The sequence below is a fragment of the Salmo salar genome, chromosome 10, assembly GCF_965601325.2.
Source record: "Salmo salar chromosome 10, fSalSal1, whole genome shotgun sequence".
Taxonomy (NCBI): domain Eukaryota; kingdom Metazoa; phylum Chordata; class Actinopteri; order Salmoniformes; family Salmonidae; genus Salmo; species Salmo salar.
The window spans coordinates 42,235,935-42,249,435 of record NC_138300.1 but is presented as its reverse complement, the minus strand read 5'-3'; the positions used below and the strand labels follow the sequence as shown (position 1 = coordinate 42,249,435).

The following is a 13,501-nucleotide window of genomic DNA, read 5'->3' as shown; positions in this document are numbered from 1 at the left end:
CAAGCAGTCATATTTTCTAACTCTCGGCTGACGTAAACTACAATATGAATTAGCTAATAGCAATTACTATGTATAATTAATCACATCACGGGTGAGCTCACCATTGATCAAAATAATTAGGTAAAACACTTTCTAGAAATCAAAAGTTATCCGACGATTAGTTTCAGCGCACAGCCATGCATTTTTTCCTCACAGAAACCGAAGATAATAAGAGAAGACAAGATGAGTTTGGTCTGTTTGTTTGCATGTTGAAGGGGTGTGTCATCTACCGTCTTTCACATCCCACCATTCATTTCCGGAAGTCCTCAAAAAATGAGTTAACTCTTACTCACCTCATTTTGTTATAACATCTTTGGTCAAACAGACGATGACGTGAAACCCAGAATGCATTGTATGTCAACAAACATGGCTCCATACACATAGCTGGAATTAGCTTAGCTCATCATAATCAGTACAACCTTCAAAACATTATTTTACACACATACTATGCGCCCATTACAATTTATGCAAAAATCGGAACGCATGATTTATCACGAGTAATTGAAAAACGTGAATAAAATACTAAATATATCAATAATACCACACAAAACATTGTATGATAGTGATTTATTGATACAAATGGCGCGTGCAGGCAGTCAATCACGGTAGCCTCTCACTCCCACTCTGAGCCATTCAGTGTTGTTGTTTATGTAACAATCACATTCTGGAATGGAGAGAACGTTTGAACATCACGTGCATAAAAAAACTCACGCTGGGGCGACCGTTAGAGATATTTGGAACTCACGCGTGAAAGGGTTAAATAGACTTGTTTCCCATTGCATCCATCAAAACTTTGTGGCGTAATGGACAGATGTGTGCGTTGGTACACTCGTTTTAGTTGTGGGGTTCCAGATTCTGTGATATTATTTAGGACGCTGAAGACAAAAGATTATCATAGGCTACAATAAATAGTATTGAACAACAATGGGAAGATAATTTTTCAACCATAGCCAGGATTTAATCTTATTCCTATGCTGGTGTCTGATCCCAAATCCCCATCCCTACCTGCTGAACTACCGTTCAGGTACTATAAACTCAAACAAATCTAAGTAAATTGGTAAATAAGCTGTCCAGTGGAGGTTGGTGTTTGAAAGCAACTTTGAAGATGACAGAATCAGCGGGATCTTGCATTTTGCAACACACGGTTCGAAAATGCATGTGATCGAACAAAGCTTCAGAAGTCATCGATTGTGTGGTAATGTTACTTTGAAGCTATCTGTCTATGCTTGAAGAAAGCAACCTAGTTAAAAAATGTAAAAAAACATTTACAAAAGATGGAGGCTCTGTCATCTTTGTGTATGTTGGTGACAGGGAAGTCAGGCGCAGGAGAAACCAAATTGGTTATTCTGGAGTATTTAATTTTAAAAACAAACTCCACAACCAAAGTACAAAATAACATGGGTAACATAATATCCGATCGCACACCGATACAAAACACACGTAACATAACATAACAAAAAAAAATCACCGACAATGACATGAGGGGAAACAGAGGGTTAAATACACATGTAATTGATGGGATTGGAAACAGGTGTGTAGGAAAACAAGACAAGACCAATGGAAAATGAGAAACTGATCAATGATGGCTAGTAGGCCGGTGACGTCAACCGCTGAACACCACTCGAGCAAGGAGGGGCATCGACTTCGGCAGAAGTCGTGACAGTACCCGCCCCCCCCGACGCGCGGCTCCAGCTGCGCGTCGACACCGGCCTCGGGGACGACCCGGAGGACGAGGTGCAGGGCGATCCGGATGGACACGATGGAACTCTCAAAGCAGGGAAGAATCTAACACAACCCAGCATCTCTCCTCCGGACCGTACCCCTTCCAGTCCACAAGGTACTGAAGACCCCTCGCCCGACGTCTCGAATCCAGGATGGATCGAACGGAGTACGCCGGGGCCCCCTCAATGTCCAGAGGGGGCGGAGGAACCTCCTGCACCTCAGCCTCCTGGAGTGGGCCAGCCACCACCAGCCTGAGGAGAGACCATGGAACGAGGGGTTAATGCGGTAATAGGAGGGGAGCTTTAAACTATAACATACCTCGTTCACTCTCCTCAGGACTTTAAACGACCCCACAAACCGCGGACTCAGCTTCCGGCAGGGCAGGCGGAGGGGCAGGTTTCTGGTCGAGAGCCAGACCCGGTCCCCCGGTGTGAACACCGGGGCCTCACTGCGTCGACGGTCTGCAGCAATTTTCTGCCGCCGCACGGCGCGCTGAAGGCGGACATGAGCAGCATCCCAGGTTTCTTCCGTGCGCCGGAACCATTCGTCCACCGCAGGAGCCTCGGTCTGACTCTGATGCCAAGGGGCCAGAACCGGCTGATACCCCAACACACACAGAAAGGGAGAGAGGTTAGTGGAGGAGTGGTGGAGCGAGTTCTGAGCCATCTCTGCCCAGGGCACAAACTACGCCCACTTCCCAGGCCGGTCCTGGCAATAAGACCTCAGAAACCTAACCACATCCTGTTTAACTCTCTCCACCTGCCCGTTACTCTCAGGGTGAAAACCCGAGGTAAGACTGACGGAGACCCCCAGACGTTCCATGAACGCCTTCCAGACCCTAGAAGTGAACTGGGGACCCCGATCAGACACTATATCCTCAGGCACCCCGAAGTGCCGAAAGACGTGTGTAAACAGAGCCTCCGCCGTTTGTAGGGCCATAGGGAGACCGGGCAAAGGGAGGAGACAACAGGACTTAGAAAAACGATCCACAATGACCAGGATCGTGGTGTTACCTTGTGAAGGTGGAAGATCGGTTATGAAATCCACCAACAAGTGCGACCACAGCCGTTGTAGAACGGGTAAGGGTTGTAACTTACCCCTGGGTAGGTGTCTAGGAGCCTTGCACTGGATGCACACTGAGCAGGAGGAAACATAAACCCTCACGTCCTTAGCTAAGGTGGGCCACCAGTACCTCCCACTAAGACAGCACATCGTCCACCCAATCCCAGGATGACCAGAGGAGGGTGACGTGTGAGCCCAGTAGATCAATCGGTCGCGGACAGCAGACAGAACATACAGACGCCCAGATGGACACTGAGGGGGAGCGGGCTCTGCACGTGAGGCCCGCTCAATGTCCGCGTCCAGCTCCCATACTACCGGTGCCACCAAACACGAGGCTGGGATTATGGGAGTGGAATCCATGGACCGCTCCTCTGTGCCATACAGCCGGGACAGTGCATCTGCCTTAACGTTCTGGGAACCTGTTCTGTAAGAGAGGGTAAACACAAAACAGGTGAAAAACATGGCCCACCTTGCCTGGCAAGGATTCAGTCTCCTCACCTCCCAGATGTACTCCAGATTGCGGTGGTCAGTCCAGATGAGAAAAGGGTGTTTAGCCCCCTCAAGCCAATGTCTCCACACCTTCAAAGCCTTGACGACAGCCAACAACTCCCGGTCCCCCACATCATAGTTTCGCTCCGCCGGGCTGAGCTTCTTAGAAAAGAAGGCACAGGGGTGGAGCTTAGATGGCGTACCCGAGCGCTGATAGAGCACAGCTCCTATCCCAGCCTCAGACGCGTCCACCTCCACTATGAATTGCAAAGACGGATCCGGATGAACCAACACAGGAACCGAGGTAAACAGAGCCTTCAGTTTCCTAAAAGCCCTGTCTGCCCCAGCTGACCACTGCAAACGCACCGGACCCCCCTTCAATAGTGAGGTAATGGGAGCCGCTACCTGACCAAAACCCCGGATAAACCTCCGGTAGTAATTGGCAAACCCTAAAAATCGCTGCACCTCCTTTACCGTGGTTGGAGTTGGCCAATTACGCACGGCTGCAATGCGGTCACTCTCCATCTCCACTCCTGACGTAGATATGCGATACCCTAAGAAGGAGACGGACTGTTGAAGGAACAGACATTTCTCAGCCTTGACATACAGGTCATGCTCCAACAGGCGACCAAGTACTCTGCGCAACAGGGACACATGCTCAGCGCGTGTAGCGGAGTATATCAGAATGTCATCGATATACACCACTACACCCTGCCCGTGCAGGTCCCTGAAAATCTTGTCTACAAAAGATTGGAAGACTGATGGATCATTCTTCAAACCGTACGGCATGACGAGGTACTCATAGTGCCCTGAGGTGGTACTAAATGCTGTCTTCCACTCATCCCCCTCTCGGATACGCACCAGATTGTACACACTCCTGAGATCCAGTTTAGTGAAGAAGCGCGCCCCGTGCATTAACCTGTTATGGCTAGGGGGCAGTATTTTCACGGCTGGATAAAAAACGTACCCGATTTAATCTGGTTACCACTCCTACCCAGTAACTAGAATATGCATATACTTATTACATATGGATAGAAAACACCCTAAAGGTTCTAAAACTGTTTGAATGGTGTCTGTGAGTATAACAGAACTCATTTGGCAGGCAAAAACCTGACAAGGTTTCAGGCAGGAAGTGGACTGTCTGACAAGGTGTCTTTCTTCTTGTCTCTGTTTATTGAAGAGTGAGGATCTTAGCTGTCCCGTGACACTTCCTACGGCTGCCATAGGGTCTCAGAAGGCGGTAAAAAGCTGAATCTTGGCTTTGCAGGCTCTGGCTGAAAAAAAGTAGCGCGTTTGGGTAGTGGCTGGTTACAGTACTGTGAGACTTTGTTTACTTTCCTCTGTTTAGCGGTCGGAATATTATCGCTTTTTTATGAGAAAAATGGCATAAAAATGGATTTTAAACAGCGGTTGACATGCTTCGAAGTACGGTAATGGAATATTTAGATTTTTTTTGTCACGAATTGCGCCATGCGCACGACCCTGATTTACCATTTCAGATAGTTCTCCAATATCCAATGATAGGCGTGGCGCGAATTACAAATTCCTCAAAAATACAAAAACTTCAATTTTTCAAACATATGACTATTTCACAGCATTTTAAAGATAAGACTCTCCTTTATCTAACCACACTGTCCGATTTCAAAAAGGCTTTACAACGAAAGCAAAACATTAGATTATGTCAGCAGAGTACCAAGCCAGAAATAATCAGACACCCATTTTTCAAGCTAGCATATAATGTCACAAAAAACAAAACCACAGCTAAATGCAGCACTAACCTTTGATGATCTTCATCAGATGACACGCCTAGGACATTATGTTATACAATACATGCATGTTTTGTTCAATCAAGTTCATATTTATATCAAAAACCAGCTTTTTACATTAGCATGTGACGTTCAGAACTAGCATTCCCACCGAACACTTCCGGTGAATTTACTAAATTACTCACGATAAACGTTCACAAAAAACATAACAATTATTTTAAGAATTATAGATACAGAACTCCTTTATGCAATCGAGGTGTTCCGATTTTAAAATAGCTTTTCGGTGAAAGCACATTTTGCAATATTCTGAGTAGATAGCTCGCCATCACAGGCTAGCTATTTTGACACCCACCAAGTTTGACCCTCACCAAACTCAGATTTACTATAAGAGAAATTGGATTACCTTTCCTGTTCTTCGTCAGAATGCACTCCCAGGACTTCTACTTCAATAACAAATGTTGGTTTGGTTCCAAATAATCCATAGTTATATCCAAATAGCGGTGTTATATCCATTACCGTACTTCGAAGCATGTCAACCGCTGTTTAAAATCCATTTTTATGCTATTTTTCTCATAAAAAAGCGATAATATTCCGACCGGGAGTCGTTGTTTTCGTTCAAAGACGAAATAATAAAAACATGGGGTCGCCTCGTGCACGCGCCTCCAGTCTCTGTTCTCTGATCGACCACTATCTAAATGCGCTAGTGTTTTTCAACCAGGGCCTGCAAAGCCACCATTCAGCTTTTTGCCGCCTTCTGAGAGCCTATGGGAGCCGTAGGAAGTGTCACGTTACAGCAGAGATCCCCTGTTTTGGATAGAGATGATCAAGAAGGCCAAGAAATGGTCAGACAGGGTACTTCCTGTACAGAATCTTCTCAGGTTTTGGCCTGCCAAATGAGTTCTGTTATACTCACAGACACCATTCAAACAGTTTTAGAAACTTTGGAGTGTTTTCTATCCAAAGCTAATAATTATATGCATATTCTAGTTTCTGGGCAGGAGTAATAATCAGATTAAATCGGGTACGTTTTTTTATCCGGACGTGAAAATACTGCCCCCTATCCATAACAGGCTTAGTCTGTAAGTCATGTCCGGCTGCAGAGGTCGATGTTTTGGAAACCACAGTGGGATCCACTGAGGGACCAAACAAAGCTCTGTACGTCATTTATCACCTGGTAACTACTTGTCAAACTTTTCTTTGGGTTTGAATTAAACTTTTTTAACTCACTTTTACATATTAACAAAATGTGATAGTTATCAAGAGCAACTACCAGAGTTGTTCACATTTTCAATCACTGTATGAGACATAAAAAACTGTGCTAAGATTTCAGAATAGATTCCTCTGCTAAGAAGGTGAAATATCTAGATAAAAACAAAAAGCTTCCAGCAGGGGACGGCATTCTTACTTCCAAGTTCCGACATTTGACAGATATGTAGTATGACATTCGAAGCTTTTAACATCATCATCACATGGTATTGTTTCTTCGATACAAGCATCGTTACGTTGTGTTGAATCCAGGCCCCCAGGGTCACAAGCTCTGCTTGTCGGCTACTGCGTAGCAACCTAGCGGTGCCAAAAGCCCTGATCTGCCCTAGAAAGCCTATCTAAATTATGATCGCCAGAATGGCCAAACACATTTTTTTTAGATGATTGTTTTGGACTCTAAAATGTGTTTATTATGCTAAATTTTGATCCCCATGGGGAATCACTTTTAAGTTCACTACAAATCGAGACATTTCATTAAATAGTGATCCATTCTGACTACTACATTTGTCATCACACAGCACTACGTGCTAACACAGACCAATGACGGGCCGGCAGGCTACGAATAGGCTCCTGGCTGACTCTCTCAGGCAGGATGAAAATTAATACATTGACCATGATCCTTTGCTAGTTACAGCTATATTCATGATCCTTGGCGCTTCAAATCAAAATACTTCCGGCTTCATGCGCCATAAGGAGTTTTCCATTGGAATACATGGATGACGTCAGCGCTATCGCGATCAACTGGTTCTTTAATGTCTATGGTTGAATCAGTAGTGCTTTGAAAACTGCATCGGAGCATCAGTCCTCCGGTATGAATCGTCCCATCACTACATATTCTAATATAATAATAATATTAACATAGCTAATTAGATACATTAATAAAATGGTAACTATTACAACTTTGGGATTTACATGGACTCTTGAGGAATTTATACACCTCTGTAAGCATCATTGAAGTTACAAAACTGTCAGTGTTCAACATTAACATGTGATAACAATACACCAGTCTCAATCTTGTTTTATGCTAAGAGTCCCAAAAACGAGAACCAAGCTTCTAAAAAGGAAATTTCAGCACCCTAGTCTTGGAATTCCCGCCAAGCCAACCAAAAAGTCCAGGACCTGGTGTCCCTGGAGGAGTTCAAAGGACAAATAGATGAACAGAAATGCAATTATTTCTAACTACTAGCATGGGTTGCCTTATGTAAGGAAATACACACACATATCCACTGTTTGTTTGCTATTACATTTGTGTTGTTGTCTTCTGTCTGTGTTGTCCATTTTGCCTTAAATTGTTTTTTTTTGTTTTTTTCGTCAGCCACCGCCCCACCGGAAGCCTTTTGCCGCTAACCAGGCCTAGCCTGGTTAAATAAATAACAATAAAAAACAGAACAGATGAACAGGAATGCCATTTACTCTAACGGGTGGCCAAAAAAGTTAAATCTGTAAGCCATGGCCCTAATCTGCAGCCTGAGGTTCCCCCAGGAACCCTTTGCAACATTGAAATGTTAAAGGTTCCTCCAAGAACCCCTCAACTAACCAAAGGTGCAAATATGAACAATTGGCCAATGGCAATGGTTCCTTGAGGAACTCCAGTTGTTCCTTGAGGATCTCAGGGGTTCCTCGAGTCACCACTAATTCTAAGAGTGGATCACTGCTACTCCAAGGCCCTCCCCGGCCCTCCTTTCAGCAAATCTGACCACGACTCCCTTTTGTGTGTATAGGAGATGTTGTACCTACTGTGACTATTAAAACCTACCCTAACCAGAAACCGTGGGCAGATGGCAGCATTCACGCAAAATTGAAAGCGCGAACCACCGCATTTAACCATGAAAAGGTGACTGGGATTATGGCCGAATACCAGCAGTGTAGTTATTCCCTCCGCAAGGCAATCAAAGAAGTGAAATGTCAGTACAGAGACAAAGTGGAGTCGTAATTCAACAGCTCAGACACGAGACGTATGTGACAGGGTCTACAGACAATCACGGACCACAAAAGGAAAACCAGCCACGTCACGAACACCGACGTCTTGTTTCCAGTCAAACTAAACACCATCCTTGCCCGCTTTGAGGATAATACAGTGCCACGGACGCGGCCCGCTACCAAGGACTGTGGGCTCTCCTTCCCCGTGGCCAACGTGAGTAAGACATTCAAACGTGTTAACCCTCGCAAGACTGCCGGCCCAGACGGCATCCCTAGCCGCGTCCTCAGAGCATGTGCAGACCAGCTGGCTGGTGTGTTTACGGACATATTCAATCTCTCCCTATCCCAGTCTGCTGTCCCCACATGCTTCAAGATGGCCACCATTGTTCCTGTACCCAAGAAGGCAAAGGTAACAAAACTAAATGACTATCCCCACCTCCCCCCCCGTAGCACTCACTTCCGTCATCATGAAGTGCTTTGAGAGACTAGTCAAGGATCATATCACCTCCACCTTACCTGTCACCCTAGACCCACTTCAATTTGCTTACCACCCCAATAGATCCACAGCATGCAATTGCCTTCACATTGCACACTGCCATATCCCATCTGGACAAGAGGAATACCTATGTAAGAATGCTGTTCATTGACTATAGCTCAAAATTCAACACCATAGTACCCTCCAAGCTCATTATTAAGTTTGAGGCCCTGGGTCTCAACCCCGCCCTGTGCAATTGGGTCCTGGACTTGCTGACGGGCCGCCCCCCGGTGGTGATGGTAGGAAACAACATCTCCACTTCGCCGATCCTCAACACTGGGGCCCCCAAGGGTGCGTGCTCAGCCCCCTCCTATACTCCCTGTTCACCCATGACTGCGTGGCCATGCACGCCTCCAACTCAATCATCAAGTTTGCAGACGACACAACAGTAGTAGGCTTGATTACCAACAATGACGAGACACCCTACAGGGAGGAGGTGAGGGCACTTGGAGTGTGGTGTCAGGAAAACAACCTCTTACTCAACGTCAACAAAACAAAGGAGATGATCGTGGACTTCAGGGAACAGCAGAGGGAGCACCCCCTTATCCACATCGATGGGACAGCAGTGGAGAAGGTGGAAAGTCTTAAGTTCCTCGGAATACACATCACGGACAAACGTAAATGGTACACCCACACAAACAGTGTGGTGAAGAAGGCGTAACAGCGCCTCTTCAACCTCAGGAGGCTGAAGAAATGTGGCTTGTCACCTAAAACCCTTATAAACCTTTACAGATGCACAATTGAGAGCATCCTGTCAGGCTGTATTACCGCCTGGTACGGCAACTGCACCGACCACAACCGCAAGGCTCTCCAGACGGTGGTGCGGTCAGCACAACGCATCACCGGGGGCAAACTACCGGCCTTCAGGACACCTACAGCACCCGGTGTCACAGGAAGGCCAAAAATATCATCAAGGACAACAACCACCCGAGCCACTGCCTGTTCACCCCGCTACCATCAAGAAGGAGAGGTCAAAACAGGTGCATCAAAGCTGGGACCGAGTGACTAAAAAACAGCTCCTATCTCAAGGCCATCAGACTGTTAAACATCCATCACTAACACAGAGAGGCTGCTGCCTGCATACAGACTTGCAATCATTGGCCACTTGAATAAATGGGTCACTAGCTACTTTAATAATGCCCCTTTAATGATGATTAAATATCTTGCATTACTCATCTCATGTGTAAATACTGTATTTTATACCATCTATTGCATCTTGCCTATGCCGCTCTGTCATTGCTCATCCATATATTTTTATGTATATACAGTTGAAGTCGAAAGTTTACATACATTTAGGTTGGAGTCATTAAAACTTGTTTTTCAACCACTCCACACATTTCTTGTTAACAAACTATAGTTTTGGCAAGTCGGTTAGGACATCTACTTTGTGCATGACACAAGTAATTTCCAACAACTGTTTACAGATTATTTCACTTATAATTCACTGTTTCACAATTCCAGTGGGTCAGAAGTTTACATACACTAAGTTGACTGTGCCTTTCAACAGCTTGGAAAATTCCAGAAAATTATGTCATGGCTTTAGAAGCTTCTGACAGGCTAATTGACATAATTTGAGTCAATTGGAGGTGTACCTGTGGATGTATTTCAAGGCCTACCTTCAAACTCAGTGCCTCTTTGCTTGACATCATGGGAAAATCAAAAGAAATCAGCCAAGACATCAAAAAAACTATTGTAGACCTCCACAAGTCTGGTTCATCCTTGGGAGCAATTTCCAAACTCCTGAAGGTACCACGTTCATCTGTACAAACAATAGCATGCAAGTTTAAACACCATGCGAACACGCAGCCATCATACCGCTCAGGAAGGAGACACGTTCTGTCTCCTAGAGATGAACGTGCTTTGGTGTGAAAAGTGCAAATCAATCCCAGAACAACAGCAAAGGACCTTAAAATAATTTAAAGGCAATGCTACCAAATACTAATTGAGTGTATGTAAATTTCTGACCCACTGAGAATGTTATGAAAGAAATCAAATCTGAAATAAATCATTCTCTCTACTATTATTCTGACATTTCACATTCTTAAAATAAGTGGTGATCCTAAGTGACCTAAGACAGGGAATTGTTACTAGGATTAAATGTCAGGAATTGTGAAAAAAACGGAGTTTAAATGTATTTGGTTAAGGTGTATGTAAACATCCGACTTCAACTGTATCCTTATTCCATTCCTTTACTTAGATTTGTGTGTATTAGGTAGTTGTTGTGGAATTGTTTGATTAGATGTTAGATATTGCTGCAACGTCGGAACTAGAAGCACAAGCATTTCGCTACACTCGCAATAACATCTTCTAGCCATGTGTATGTGACCAATACAATTTGATTTGATTTGTAGAGCTGATACCTACATGTATGTGTGTGGTGTGTGTGTGCGTGCGTGCGTGTGTGTATGTGTGTTCGTGCATGCCTGTGTGCAGTCCCTGTCTTAGTGGTATGGCTTTGAGGAGATAAAGTGGGACTATTTCCACCACAGTCTCTCCTTTCCTCCACATCAGTATATATAGAGGGAGAGAAGGGGAATCTAGAGGGAGAGTGTGGATAATTCAAGAAGAGAGAGAAAGAGAGAACCATATGGAATAGAGAGAGAAAGAGAGGACCATATGGAATAGAGAGAGAAAGAGAGGACCATATGGAATAGAGAGAAAGAGAGGACCATATGGAATAGAGAGAGAAAGAGAGGGCCATATGGAATAGAGAAAGAGAGGACCATATGGAATAGAGAGAGAAAGAGAGAACCATATGGAATAGAGAGAGAAAGAGAGGACCATATGGAATAGAGAGAGAAAGAGAGGACCATATGGAATAGAGAGAGAAAGAGAGGATCATATGGAATAGAGAGAGAAAGAGAGGATCATATGGAATAGAGAAAGAAAGGAGAGAGAAGGGGGAGAGTAGTGTGTAAGAGCAAGGGAGGAGATAGGAGTGTGTATGAGCGAGGTGTGGAGAGAGGACAATGTATGAGCAAGGGAGGAGAGAGGTGTGTGTATGAGCGAGGGAGGAGAGAGGAGTGTGTATGAGCCAGGTGAGGAGAGAGGACTGTGTATGAGCGAGGGAGGAGAGAGGAGTGTGTATGAGAGAGGTGAGGGAGGAGAGAGGAGTGTGTATGGCAACACTTGTCCTGGGTGATAATGAGCTCCAGCATGGACATCCATCCGCTCAACAGAAAGACAGGAAAACAACACAACAGCAGAAATGCTCTGCTCCTCATTCTGGAGTATGGGATCAACACTGTGACACTATGTCTCTCTGAGTGTGTGTGTGTGTGTGTGTGTGTGTGTGTGTGTGTGTGTGTGGTGTGTGTGTGTGTGTGTGTGGTGTGTGTGTGTGTGTGTGTGTGTGTGTGATGATTTGCGTATCCTGAAAATAATTTTGTATGAAAGTGTGCGGTCCCTGTATGCTCACTGTGTGCGTGTGTGTGTGCATGCGTTTGAGTGTGTGTGTGTGGTCAGTGCAGACTCACGTGATAGTGTCGATCATGTCCAGGCCCATCTCTACACAACAGTGTGCATGGTCTGCCTTGGGTTGGGTCAGACCTGACACACAGTAGTAACAGTCCCCCAGAATCTTTATACGCCGACAGTGGTTCTCCTGGTGAGAGGGGGGGAGGGGTAGAGGGAGAGGGAGGGAAGAAGAGGGAGGAGTTGGAGAGGGAGAGAAGAGCGGGGTAGAGGAGAGAGTGGGAGAGGGGGGGCAGAGTGGTGGAAGAGGGGGAGGAGAGAGAGGGGTGGAAGAATGGGGAGAGAGAGGAAGAGAGAGAGAGCAATGGAGAGGTAAAGACATGGGGAGGTAGAGAAACAGAGGACAATGGAGAGGTGAAGACATGGGGAGGTAGAGAGACAGAGAGCAATGGAGAGGTGAAGAAATTGGGAGGTAGAGAGACAGAGAGCAATGGAGAGGTGAAGACATGGGGAGATAGAGAGACAGAGAGCAATGGAGAGGTGAAGAAATTTGGAGGAAGAGAAACAGGGCAATGGAGAGGTGAAGACATGGGGAGGTAGAGAGACAGAGGGCAATGGAGAGGTGAAGACATGGGGAGGTAGAGAGACAGAGAGCAATGGAGAGGTGAAGACATGGGGAGGTAGCCAAAAAAAGAGGACAATGGAGAGGTGAAGACATGGGGAGGTAGAGACAGAGAGCAATGGAGAGGTGAAGACATGGAGAGGTAGAGAGACAGAGAGCAATGGAGAGGTGAAGACATGGGGAGATAGAGAGACAGAGAGCAATGGAGAGGTGAAGAAATTGGGAGGAAGAGAAACAGGGCAATGGAGAGGTGAAGACATGGGGAGGTAGAGAGACAGAGGGCAATGGAGAGGTGAAGACATGGGGAGGTAGAGAGACAGAGAGCAATGGAGAGGTGAAGACATGGGGAGGTAGCCAAAAAAAGAGGACAATGGAGAGGTGAAGACATGGGGAGGTAGAGACAGAGATCAATGGAGAGGTGAAGACATTCGGAGGTGGAGAGACAGAGAGCAATGGAGAGGTGAAGACATGGGGAGATAGAGAGACAGAGAGCAATGGAGAGGTGAAGAAATTTGGAGGAAGAGAAACAGAGGACAATGGAGAGGTGAAGACATGGGGAGGTAGAGAGACAGAGGTCAATGGAGAGGTGAAGACATGGGGAGGAAGAGAGACAGAGAACAATGGAGAGGTGAAGACATGGGGAGGAAGAGAGACAGGAATGTTTAT

The 13,501-nt window shown here is 45.7% G+C and overlaps 1 protein-coding gene across 1 annotated transcript in view; it reads right to left on the bottom strand.

The window, feature by feature from the left end:
* The window catches only part of LOC106560395 (adenylate cyclase type 1), an 81,064-nt gene that overhangs the window by 39,736 nt on the left and 27,827 nt on the right, over positions 1-13,501 (bottom strand). The window contains exon 3 of the mRNA XM_082956602.1: positions 12,276-12,403. Within this exon, the coding sequence (XP_082812728.1) occupies positions 12,276-12,403 (128 nt within the window). The remainder of the gene's footprint in view (positions 1-12,275; positions 12,404-13,501) is intronic.